Source organism: Triturus cristatus, chromosome 3_1 (genome assembly GCF_964204655.1).
Source record: "Triturus cristatus chromosome 3_1, aTriCri1.1, whole genome shotgun sequence".
NCBI classification, from domain to species: Eukaryota; Metazoa; Chordata; class Amphibia; order Caudata; family Salamandridae; genus Triturus; species Triturus cristatus.
Window position 1 is genome coordinate 500772930 of NC_140583.1, and position 13635 is coordinate 500786564.

Sequence of the window (13635 nt, forward strand, 5' to 3'; positions counted from 1 at the left end):
CAGCCACGCCTGTGCCCGGGGGAGGTCCCTAGGGGGATGGCGATCCATAGACCCAGAGGCAACCGCGTTAAAGTCCCCTCCAACCACCAACAGGCCACCCGGAAGGTCCAGAAGGAGGCGCCCCAGGTCCGCAAATGTAGTGGCTTGTAACCCAGGCGGGACGTACACTGATATAAAGATAAACACTCTACCCTCCATTCGTCCCACCAGAACAGTGTAACGTCCCCTCTCATCATGGCGCACCTCGTCAATCTCCAACGGGAGCGAGTTCTTGACCATAATACCCACCCCCCGCGAGCCCGAAGTGAAGCCGGAGTGGGCCGCCAAACGATATCCCCGCCGATTCATTGCATGAAAGGTGTTACCTATAAGGTGTGTCTCCTGCAGGAAGACAACATCTGGTGAAATACGTTTTAAATACTGCAGGACCACACCACGCTTAATCCTATCCCCCAGGCCGTTAACATTCCATGACAACACAATCAAATCCCTACCCCCCATCATACGTCAAAACAATCGGTCGCCCCCCACCGAGCATCTTAAAAACAACAAAACAGTTGCGGGTTTGCCTTGCGGTGTTAACAAACAACACACCCCCCCCACCCCCCGGTCCCAACAGAACTCCCCCCTCCCTGCACCCCTGCATGAGCCCAGACAGCCCCCCCCAAAGTGCAGTGTGCCTGTCGCCCCATAGCTAAGTACTAACTAGTCCCCCAGAGGAGGAGGGAAGCCCCCAGCAGACCCCACCCGACCTCCATGGGAGGGGAACATACGAAAGCAATATATGGTAAAGGAATAATATCCAGAGCAAGGCCTATACAGTCACCCCTCAATTCTGATCCGGCGGGCCCTCCCCGCCAGCCGCGCCCCCCCCACCCCGATCTCCAGGCAAAGTATCTAACCAGTCCCCAGCCGCCTCGGGCCGGTCGAAGAAGTGCGTACGGCCATCCACCTCCACCCTCAGCTTAGCCGGAAAGAGCATTGAGTACTTGAGGTTTAGGTCCCTTAGGCGACGTTTAATACCGAGAAAGCTCTGTCGCTGCTTCTGGACCGCCGGAGTAAAGTCTGGGTAGAAGTGTACATCCATGTTGTCCAGCCTGACCGGTCCCTGTTGCCTTGAGGTCTGGAGGATGGCGTCTCTGTCCCGGAAATTAAAAATCCGGGCAATAATAGGCCGCGGCGGGGCACCGGTCTTAGGGCGGCCCCCAGGGACCCGGTGGGCACGCTCCACCGCAAAAAGCTTACTCAGCCCCCGGGGCTGGAGATGGGTCAGGATCAATTCTTCCACAAAGAGATCTGCCGCCTCCGCCTCTCGGCCCTCCGGCACACCAATAATGCGAACATTGTTCCTCCGGGCCCGACCCTCGGAATCCTCCAGTCGCCGGTCCATCAGGGCGCTCGCCTGGCCAAGCCGGCGCACCTCCCTCTGGAGGGCCACCACGTCCGTCGTGAGGCTCGTTGTGGTGTGGGCCAGGGAGTCAACTCGGTCGTTCGTTTTTGACAAGTCTGCCCTCACAAGGCCCACATCCACCAGGACCGAGTCAATTTTTTGCGCCAAGGTATCGAAACGCTGGTCCACCGAGGCCTTCATCTCTGCGATGGCGCCCATGACGTCCCGGAGGGTCAGGTCCACCGGTTGGGCAGGCGCCTCCGTCGGGCCCACCAGGGATGACCGCGCTGTCTCCGGAGAACCCTTCTGGAGCGTATAGCGATCCATACTATTGGCCTGGTGCGCCGTGCCACGGCGGGTTGTCTTCATCTTCGCCCGGTCGCCATCTTGTTTGGTGGACATGCTGGCCCTTACACCGTCGTGCCAAGATCTCCAAACGGGCCGCCACACCAAATCACGGGTGTCAGGGGGGGGGACGGGGGCGACCACCGGGCAGCGGGTCAACCCACCGCCGGCGGGTCAGCCGGGCACCTGGACAAGGCAACACCACCGCACCCCGCTCCGCAGCCCGACCTCGCCTGAGGCAAGGAGGGCGCAAAAGCGAAAGTGAAAGTGCGGGGTACGCGAGTCGCCCAGCCCCGCTCGCCGTTGTTATTCACTTCGTCCCCGGATCGCCCCACTACTCCAATCCGGGGGGCCGGCGAGGAGAAGGCCGCAACCTTCAATCGATGCTCCCACCGGTGTTCGGGGTCCGATTCGAGCCCAAAGAACGGGCGGCGCCTCAGCTCGGGTTCACCGACACAGTCCCCTCAACAAGGACAGGATATCGCCAGGATTAATTCAGGAGGTCGCGGAGGTCCTCGGGAGCCTCGCACCTACGCGGCCATCTTGGTTGCGCGCTCCATTGTTCTCTTTTTAAGCACTTTTTCAGCATTACCTCGATTTATCCATGCAAATATTGTGCCATTTTCACCTCTCTCTTTGACACTGTCATTGTCCTCATTCCCCTCCCTTGCCAGCTCGACTAATCATTTAACTGGTACAAATTCTGGATCCTCCTCAAGCGCGGTCACAGCTATTTCAAGATCTCAACATTCTGTATTGTATTTATGCATCCTTCTTTGGCCCCGTGAGGTCGCCCTGCGCAGTATTGTGTTTCAGGTAGACTTCTTACTTTTCGCTTTATTTGTTTAATCGCGTTAATTGTGTATACCCCTTTTCTCTGGCTGTTTCACCATTAAATAAACTTTGCACATAACACAGTTTACCTTCTCTCTCGGCCATCTATTTCAGCTTCTTCTGAGGTTTTCTTCTTGGAGCAATGATCTCGAGCCCCTTTTCGAGGCACTACATCTCATTTTGTCCCTCAGTGCCATCTTACCGGCATGGACCTGTGAATGAAAGATTCTGCTCTTTTGTCCCCCACCATGAGTTCTATTGAACTTCTAGTTCCTGCTGCCTACAGAACCATCTGCATTTTTTCTATTTCCCATTGCCATGGTACCTTCTTTGTGTTGACTGTTGCATGCATCACTTTGTGTTAGTTGCAAGACAGGTGCCCACGTATCTGTCCCTCTGTTCTACCTGTGTCTGACTACATTTGAATGCCTTCTTACTTCTCTCTGTGTACTGCCCTGTCTGCCACTCCCGCTGTATCGGTCTCTCTGTCTTGAATGTGCATTTTGGAGCTCACTTTTTCTTCCTTCTCTTCAACCATGTACCTTACTTCTCATCATCCATGTGTTGTACCCTCTAACCTAGTTTATTTAGCATTTGATTTCCTATCTTCATCTTCTTTCCTATGTTTCTATCCGTTATTTTGTGCCATGCTTAGGACCCAGGACCCTGAAGAAGGGTCAGAGCACTGGATCCTGGACTTTACTTTCTGTTGGAGGAGTTAGACAGGGAAGACCAGAGCACAATGATGGGAGGGCGAGTTCCTCCAGAAAACGAGGATCAAGTGTTAAATTGCCATAGCATGGTAAATAGATAATTGCAGGTTCTTTGCCCTTTGTGTCATCACTCATTACCAAAGTCTAGTCATAATGCTATGTAGCTAAGGAATATATACTGCCCTGTATGCAGGAGCTAAACTTCCTGAGAGTGTTTATTGTCTTCGAACTCCCAGAGCTCATAGACGGGGCTTACTGTCCTAGCCTTTGTCGCAGCACACCTTTAACTAGGTGTGCTGGGCTCGGACAGGGTCATAGCTCCCACTCACAATGAATGTGCTGTCCCCAGCCTTGTGGGCAGTGCATTAGTGAAAGGAAGTCCAGCTGCTTGAAGCTACCGGTCCTCCTTTCACTGTGGAGGCAGCAACCCAGCCTGCGATTAAAAGAGGGGCAAAGATTGCTGGTGGGGGATGTTTTTGACACCCAAGAAACCCACTATACCCACTTTTAAGGGCCACCCCTATGGCCACACGAACTGTGTGCCACCATTGTGGTGCATTGTCAATGTGCCCCTAACAGCTCATTTGTGCCTGTGCCTGTGCCTGCATCAATAATACAGCATGGATGCAAAGACAAAATGTTTCCTCATGTGCATGGAGACATGCACCCACGCTAATGCTAGAACGCCTCCTTGAGATTGCGTTCATGTTATATGTGCACCGATGCCATCTACTTTATAGAAGGGAAAGTGCAAGTGTCTGCTTCCCCTTCTGTAATACCAAAGTGTGTATTGACCTTTAACCTGCAGTTCTTTCTCATCATGAGCTATACTATGATAGACATCTAGGGCCACTTAGATGATGAGGTATGACTCATAAAGTGCAAGGCTCACGTTTTCATGGCCTATTAGAGCTAAGGTTGCCCTTGCCCATGCACGCGTACTAAAGTTTGTCTTCTCGTTCATGCCCGTTGTCAGTGACCCTGTTTTAATATGTGTCACTAGCTATTTTCCAGGGGCTGTTTCCCTGTGTTTCAGTGTTTGGCTGTTCTTGTCCTACTGCCCTGATGTCTGTTTCATTGTGTGTGTTCCAGTGTCTCTGTGCCTTGGGTAGGATCAAGGACTGTGCTCCCAAGTAAAATGAAGTAAACAGAAATATCATTTAATTGGAGTTGGGCCCCAGTTTCTTTAGGGTTATGCCCCTCCCGAGCACCTCACCCCATAGCCCAGAGCATTACAATTTAGCAGTGATTACCGATAATGAAGATTCCGATCTGAGGACAAGAGGATGGTTTCTGGAACACGCACTCTTGCTGTTGTTCTGTGGCTTTTGCAAAGTACAGGGTTTCTCAAGGTGTGGAGTAAGGTGACTACACCCGCTTGCCTGATATAGGTCTGTTATTTAAAACTCATCATCTGGGTGGGTGCGAGCGGAGGTTGTGAGGATGTTGGAGAGGGAGGACAGTATGCGCTGCATTTCAATAATCCTGATGGCAAGGTGGCTGGTCCAAGGTCTCCATACGCGATGAAGACGGGTGAGGTGCAGAACCGGACAGAGGTTGTAACATAAATGAAAACATCTAGGATTCCACTTGGGGACTTGGGTTTGCCTTTCCTCCTTTTCCCCCTTCATTCATACTGTTGAATATCCTTAACTGTGCTGTTGTCTTCAGCCTCATCTAAATGGCTTTTGTCTACATCTTTAAAACAGTCTGGCCAAATGGAATTCAATTTTGAAAACACATTGTCTTCCTCATCATTGCACATAAACAACAGTACCCAAAATAGAGAGACCTTTGGAAGGAATTAAAGTAAAGGCAATACAGCAGGGAAAAAGAAAGTATGTCATTCAAAATTGTACGTTTTGAGAACGGCTGCTTGAGAGCTTTTGACATCTCTAGTAATTCCTCTGTTTCTTCCCTCTGCAGGAAGAACATCTTGCAGGAGTATTACAGCATCACCAGCTTGGTACAGGATGAAGTATTAACAGTACACAATGAACTTGCTCACGCAATTGAGATCATTAATCCAGTCACTGAGTATGACAACTTCTCCCAGAATAACAGGTACCTACCGTGTTAGTAAACACATCCTAGTGAGTACGCATTACTCAGCAGTTCTACGTGTAGCACCTGTAAACTACCTCTTGAATTGTATCGCAAACTGATTTTTCACATCTATACCTCAGAATTTTCTGATTTGCTGATATTTTGAAACATAATTTAACATTATATTTTCGAAGCGATATAAGATATATATTTCAGATTCCTCTATTGATACTGAATACAATCATTTCTGTTATTATCAGTAATTCACCCATTCTCAGTAATCTGGTATTGGAATTAATGATTAACATCTATTTATGGAGACTCTAGGCCTCAATCCTTTCATTCGAATGGATTTGAAGTAGAATATGCTAATTTAACGTAGGCATGAAAGAAGAACAGAAGCATTGTGCAGTAAGAAATGAAGTGTTTATATTTCGTGGACAAATTGTTTGTGAACTGGTTGCCAGCCATTGACTGAAAGCAGAGGCTTGCGTCAGAGGAAGGACAGAGCGACAACACGATAAAGCAAATACTCCAATCAGACTATTAACTAATCAATTAAATAAAGGTTTTGCATCTCAGGGCTATAGTGAAGGCAGCTCCAAGCACTGAGGTTGATAAGTGTTGGAACAAGAATGTACTCTGCAGGCATGCTCGCCCGCCCTGAGTGCCTGCCTGTGGGTGTCTGGTGTCCTTGCTTTTGATCTTGTTCCTCATCTGTCACTACCCCAGCATGTGCACCGAGGCCCAGGCCTCTCCCTTAATAAGGTTCTGGAGCTGTCCTGTGGCCTAGAGGAGCACTTCAAGCATTTACTCATTGAGAGACCGAGAACTACTGTACTGCACTTTGGTGGGGTTAGCACAGAGTGCGGTGGCCACAGTGTACCATGTTTTGTAAATCGATAATGTGATCAGACCATTTTGATCTGTATCACTGGGATGGAGGCCGTCTGCTCCATTCATGTGGAGTTCCACTTCTATGCACTAACCCTCCTCCTATCGCTAACATTCCACGTGTATGCTGTGCTTGCTTGTGTATGTAGCCTGCGTGGTACATGCATGGTGTGTGGGATTGAGCCAGAGTAACTGAGATGTGTGGGATCCATTTTCGGTACCCTAGGCCTTGCCTTTGTACAAGATGAATGTGAGGTTGTTATCATTTACAGTGGAAGTGAATTCCTGGCCTTTCTGAAGCCAGAAGACCTCAACACTGAAGTGAAGCAAAAGCAGATATGGTTCCTCTAGCCTTTTGCTTAGTAAGGAGCTATTTATTAGTATGCTGATTATTTTGTGGAAGGCGAAGGAGACCCTTTACGTAAGGGCCAACCTTCTGTATTTCCCTGGTTATCCTTTCAGGCTGGCTGTTTACAGTTAGGGGCAGAAACGTTGCACCGTTCTGGGTGCTGCAGGTTGAAAACTACCTGCTGTGAGAAACATCACTCTACAAAAAGGCTGTGCCTGGAAAGCAGCCTGGAAAGGATGCCAGAGGGCATACACAGTAAGAAGACTGGGGAGAGTGATCTGTGGACCCCTGTGTCTGGGGCACCTACAGTCTTCACTGTGGTACCAAGAGGGAAATGCAAAGACTGCAATTGCAGAGGCCCAGTTGAAGCTGTGATCCTGCATTGAAGATCAGCTGATATATTGCCTTGTTGCTAATCGATTGGCCTATGTATGGCTATACTGCCAACAGAAGATCGACCAGTGCATTGCCGTATTGCTAACAGAAGATCGAACGGTGTGTGTCCATATTGCCAATAGGAGATTGACTTGTTCATGGCTGCACTTCCAGTGGACACCAGCCTGTGCCTGGCTGCACTGAGCCTAGAAAATCTGCCCAGGGGTTGGCTTTACCAACACTGTACAGTCCCACCGTGCAAGGCCTACCTGTTCACAATGAAATCAAGCCTTCAGTTCATTTATCCTGCCAAATCCATACCTGCCAAGTGGGTCCCCTCTAGCCAGCATGGGGATCCCTGAGAAAGTTGCTGGTTAGCATGTCACCTCTCAGAAGAGACAGGCAGAGTGATAACACTGAGGAAAAATCCTGGCAGCTGCCTGAAGGAGTAATCTGCAGTGGGTGGTAAACTATGGAAGACTGAACTGAGAGATAGTGAGGGCAAGCTTGTTAGAGGGGAGCTACATACCTGAGCAATAATCATGATAATACCCAAAGGAGGTTTGGGGAGTGGAGAACCACCTCCACCAGGGCAATGGGGACAGAAAGGATATAGCGATATAGTTCAGCCCTGCCTAACGTGTCCAGGACACTACATCTTTTTGTAACTATATTTATGTGTAGTACTCCATTCTAGTGCGTTTTCCTCCTTGAAACTAAAGCAATGGGTTGGACATTCATTTATTCCACTGCTGTATGATTGCTGAGCCTAGATCTCAAGCCCTCTTCACTAGCTTCCTGTGACAGCTGTGGCTGCCTGCTATCAGTGAGAGGCAAGCACTGAAGGCCTTGTACTTGGCCCAGTTTGCGGTGCCACTAGTATTACAGACCCTGGTACATCAGAGGCAAACACCCTCAACCCCCACGGTTGAGGCCCAGTAGCCCTTACTTGCCCTGTGGTACTGAATGGGTTCTGATCAGCATTCAGTATCATAGCTGCTGTGACTAAAGTGAACAGTCATTGCAGGCTATGGAAAGGTCAGGAGGTCACAGGTCATTATCTCTGCAAGTGTAAGCTCCAATGCTGACACAAGGACCTTAACCTTAGCAAGGCTATATTTCTTAAAGTTCAGTAAGGTTGTAAAAGACATTATTGTCAACAATCCTACTTCCAAACTGAAGGGCCAAACTATTTCTACTTACCATTTAACTGAGAGGACAAGTAAGCATTAAAGAATTACATATGCACTTTCATTAAATGAGCATGACTGTATCTAGATTTTATAGTAATTAACACAAAGCAAATTATTTAGTTATCTATGTATTTGAGAAGTAAAAGACAGTATACAAGCTAGCAAGAGACACAACTGTTTGAGAAGCTCTATATTTATATTCATTACATATCGTTATTGTGTGGGAAATTTTAGGCCTCATTATGATGTCTGCCCGACATTGTAGGTTTGCAGTTCTACTGCCGTATTAGGATGACGGCAGTTGGAGTGAAACCTGCGGGGAGATTCCAATGTGGTTCTGATGGGCTCAAGGAGCCCATCGGTGCATTGGAAAGACAGCATAATCCCTTAATGACAGCGGATCGACCGTCGGTATTATGATGTTGGTTTCCAACAGCCATTCCATGTCGGCCTTTGCGACATGGAAAGGCTGTCGGAAAGCGACATTTGAGGCTCCTAGCAGGGACTCCTTTCCCCCTGGCCCTCCGCAATGGGGCCTGGGGGGCGCCTATCGTGCCCCTTCTCTATATCTTCAAACAGTGTGGCAGGCACCGCATGGTGCCTGCCACACAGTGCAGGGATGTTCACAAACATCCATTTTTCAATTGAAGCTTGTGCAGGGTGCCTTTTCTGCCCGCCACACAAGCTTCCATTGGAAAATGGATGTTTGTGAGCGCCCTTTGGGTGGTTGCATCGTATTCATGTGGTCGGAACCGCTGACCTAAGGTCTGGCAGTTCCAAACCGCAACGGTGTCCGGCAGATGAAAGTCCTCTCGACATCATTATCAGGCTGTCCATATCCATGTTTATTAAATGTTTCAGATTATTTAAACCATGGAGAAATTGCTCATAGTAGCATAAACATGATTGTATTCAGTATGAATAAGGAAGTCTAAAAATATATCTTCGATTGTTTCGAAATGTAATGCTAAATTACATTTTAAAATATCAGCACAGTAGCACTTTGTATTTAATATTCTTTTGTCATGCACTATCACCTTATGTACTCTTCTTAAGAATCACATGGAAGTATTTCACACTCCTTGTAAATGTAGTTATTGAATGAATGAAGACCCTATTACTTTTGAAGTTATGTTACACTGATGCATATGCAAACACTTACACTCAATTTAGTTTTACCTTTGCAGAAAGGGTTCAGGTCAACTTACCCTCAGTCACGTAGCTGAGAAAGTGAAACATACACTCTTAATGGTACACTCACAGTGTCAAAACCCATGCTATAGGGGAAAAGGTAATGAGTGGAGTTGTGAATAGGTATATCTGAAGACTTTGATAGAAAAGCAGTTATTTGAGGTGAGCAGATCTGCAGTGCCGCTGGTGTTTAGGGTGCTGTATACAGAAGCTGCTTTCCACCTAAACTTGAGAACTACCCAGAGTTCCCTGCTTCTTTTTTGCATAATTTATGTGACACTCTATGCCTGAAAGGGTATTGTTTTGACTTATACTGGGTGCTCCCTTGTGTCTGGACAGAGCTATACCTCTCTGAAGAGCTCTACATAGAGCTAAACACTGTGACAGGTGTTGCTTTTACTACTTTCAGGTTGGTTTGGTTGGTATTTTACTAATTCAAAGCTGTAATACTGTGCCTGGAGTGGTAAATGGCTTTTGTCATTTTACAGCTCGGCATCGACAGCACTGTGCTAGTCCTATGCTTAAAGACTTTGCAGTAGAAATGGCAAAAAGACTTTGTCCCTTTCTATCTCAGTGTGGATGGCACGGTGCTAATCCTATGCTTAAAGACTTTGATAGAAAAGCAGACATTTGAGGTGAGCAGATCCTCAGTGTCGCTGGTGTTGAGGGTGCTCTATACAGCAGCAGCTTTCCACCTAAACTTATATATTTGTCCTCACAGTGGAAAAGGAACTTCAGCACTCGATGCTGTAACGCGATTTTATTCTTCAAACGGGTGTAGGCTACAGCAACTGTCTAGTTCAGACACGTTTCGGCCTTAGCCTTTGTCAACAATATGCCGCTATTTTGTCATGTAGTTCCTATAAACCCATAGAGAATCTGCGCGTTTAGACAACATAGACTGTATGATTGGTGTCAGACTGATTCTAGACACCCCTGCAGGGTATGTTAGCCTGTTTACCAGCTAGCTCACAGTGCCACTAGAAACTCATCTTACTAAGGAGAGAATAGTTCTTGGCAACTATTGAACATGACAACCCTGATCCCTTAGGACCGTGGAAACAGTGCACTACTTTTCGCTCAGCCACTTGGGCTCACTTAGTCTCAGAGAGATACACAGAATAAACGGTAGGGACGTTTTTCAATCAGCATCTATTGTACACTTGTCATTCTAGTGTAAAATAGATGTGCTGAAACAACCACTAGACAGAAACTGATATAAATGATTAGAAACACTAAGAAACTAAAAGGATGGTAGATTTCTGCCATTTTGCTATAACCATGAATACAGGCAAGTATATAAAATACATGACAATAAAAATGCATACTTCTTCGATGCAATCCTAACTAGATATACCTAAGTGTACCTAGGATGAATTTGGGTGTTAAGCCAAGAATCCCTCTAGGATAAAGTCAACCCTATTACCTGAAGTGAGAGACCACAGGACCCTGTCTTGGTCTCGAGCTGGACATCCCGCAAGGGATGTTAGACCACTGCGAGCTAGAGTATCTGCATGCAGTAACTCGGAAGGGAAGTCCTGATCTCCTCTGACTATCTCAGCAAGATGTGATGTTTATATACCCAAAGGGTTCTACCTTGCTGTGCCATTGTCAGACTTAGGATGATGTTAGGAATGAACCTTGTACATAGAGTACTATGCAGGAGATGGTAGTCCTGCTGAGTTTCCAAGAATCCTCATGCATAATGTATGAGGCTATTGTTCAGGGTAAACCCCACGTTCTGTAAGCAGTACCGTAACTAGGTAAAGGGTCAGTCCTAGCAGCCCGTTATGTATGTAATGTAGGGACAAAAATAAGTGAAAGGTTGAGATGTTACGGGCCTATATTGTCGTACCTATATGGAATATAACAATTTGATTGAATACTTATATAGTCACATGTCGTTAAAAGGTTGTAGGTATGGAAGAAATATGCTACACTTCCAGTATTTAGACAACATTTTACAGCAACATATTTTTACTTGATTACGCATCACTTTTTCCAAATTTCAAATTCATATAAGGGGCAAATTATAGCTTATTCGCGGAATCAAAAATACCACCCAAGTGGGCCTATTACGAAAATTCCTAATATCTACCAGAGCAAAATGTTATATATAGCTATACTGCTTTTTGATAACATATTCCTGCCAGAGCATAGGGAGACCTTCCGCATGCCGGGCTATTGTCAGGGGATCTCTCGGTTGGTTGCCAGTCGTACAGTAGCTCAGTTTGATAATATCTACACAACTTATCTACCTGGTAGCTATTCATTGACGTCTACAATGAACTATTAGCCATAGTTCAATTTTAAGGAGACGTCTCTTCACTTAAATTTGATTAAACTGCTGGCTTGTGTCCACATACAATTGGTACCTTTACTTGAGAGGCAAGTGAGTTTATTTAAGGGTTGTATATCATGCTTACCCTCTACAGTAACTGGAGTGCTTGCATAGGACAGACTACTACTAAGTCAAAGAAAGTAAAGACGTAGGGGCCAAACTTATCAACAATTTGTATGAGCATAGTATTTGCATAGAAGGGTACTATTCCAGTAAAATAAAACTAGCTAGCCTCACACTGACACCTGTGCACTACTTTCTGTGCTAGCTAGCTGGAAAGTGCACAAGTGCAGGGGATGACAGCTGCAGCGACATATCTTTTTAGATATGGTGCTGTTTTGTTCCCTCCCTTTGAAGCAAAGCAGCACAGCAACCCAAGCTGAATGGCATATTAAGAAATAAGCCTTTACAATTTCCATACAGACCAATAAAGGATGGAGAATAATCAACAATATGTGTAAACAGATAAAACATTTAGTTTTAGTAGCCCATCTAAGCATGGATCATCAGAACTGCTCATATAGATCATTATGAAAGGACTCTTAGATAAATAGCTGGATTTTGTGATGATAGATGAGGTGGTTTTTAGTGCTGTTGCTGTGAAGCTAACTCAGGATAGTCTTATGGTGATGTGGACATTGTTAGGAAGCCTACGGAAGCCTTTCGCCATCGATGAGATATGGTCAATTTCTCTCACACCAGTATATAGTGGACCTGACAAGTGTAAAATAGTAGAGGAGGAGCATTGGGGGATGTTGAAAAACTCAACACACACACACGCCACACAGATGTTTGATGAAGGACAGCTGTTGCACCAAGGAGCACTAAAGTGCTTTACAGAGTGTTTTTATTGTAGTATCTCAAACAATGAGACTTCTACACAGACAAGTGTGTGTTAATAGCAGATTGCAAAAAGAAGAATGTTGTCTAAAGGGGGTGTCTTTGAATAATACTAAACAGCACGTTAGAGTTACACTTTTCCTATATTGACATTGCGCATGGTCACAATCTGATTCTTCACCAAAACTAGAATTAGCATGCAGATGGCCAGTTTCAAGGTCAACAACCTAGCCACTAGACTACATTCCCTGAGGAAAGTGGCACCTTCAAACAACACACATTCTTGCCCATACACACACATACACCCATAAACATACACTTTACTCTGTATCCAGATTTTAGAAAAACAATGCACACTTTTCTTTAAAAGGATGATAGTTCAGAATATCGAAGACAAACTTATTAACGTATTATGCTACAGAAATTTCTTATCCAGAATATTTGCTACAAAATGTTGTGAAGGTATGTATATAAAGTTAAGTATAGATATAGTATTCACAACTCCACATGTGTACACCTTGATATATATATTTCATGTTGGGTAAAGGGAAGTTGACATCCTGCGTGACCCAGAAGGCATTGAAGCTGCCATTCCATAGTTCAAAGTTGTTTAACCAGGCTTACCGCTTAATAGGGACAGGCGCCTCCCTTATCCAACATTGTGTCATTCAGATTCGGCATGCTTGTAATAAAAGCTTTTTGCATCAGATGCAGTTGGCTCGTTTTCAATATTTTTGTACTCTGTATTCTTGCTACAATATTTTTGCAGCACAATGCTCATATTTTGTAGAGTACCTTCAAAAATGCATATTGTTTATCATTTCTTAATCTGAATTTAAGGGAGGCTGCCTGTAGCACTTTAGAGGAGCTTCTCTTCGATGTATCCTGCTTAAGGAACTCTGACTTAGGTGACTGACAAATGCGTGACTTTATTCATACTCGCCCCCACTCAGGAATTGTCTTTTATTCACATTTTGTGCTTTGAAGCAGGGCTTAAAAAATGCACACATTTATTTTTGGTTTTGGAAGTTCTCCTTGGATGTCAATAGTTGTGACTATTATTGTTGTTCGACTCGCTCGCTGCAAGGAGTCCATCTACCTACCATCCACTAAATCTCCTCCCT

The 13635-nt window shown here is 45.8% G+C and overlaps 1 protein-coding gene across 3 annotated transcripts in view; it reads left to right on the forward strand.

Moving 5' to 3' along the window:
* The window catches only part of FES (FES proto-oncogene, tyrosine kinase), a 580113-nt gene that overhangs the window by 304779 nt on the left and 261699 nt on the right, over window positions 1-13635 (forward strand). For all 3 annotated transcript variants that reach the window (XM_085644363.1, XM_085644367.1, XM_085644366.1), the window contains exon 7: window positions 5209-5346. In XM_085644363.1, coding sequence (XP_085500489.1) covers window positions 5209-5346 — 138 coding nt within the window. The remainder of the gene's footprint in view (window positions 1-5208; window positions 5347-13635) is intronic.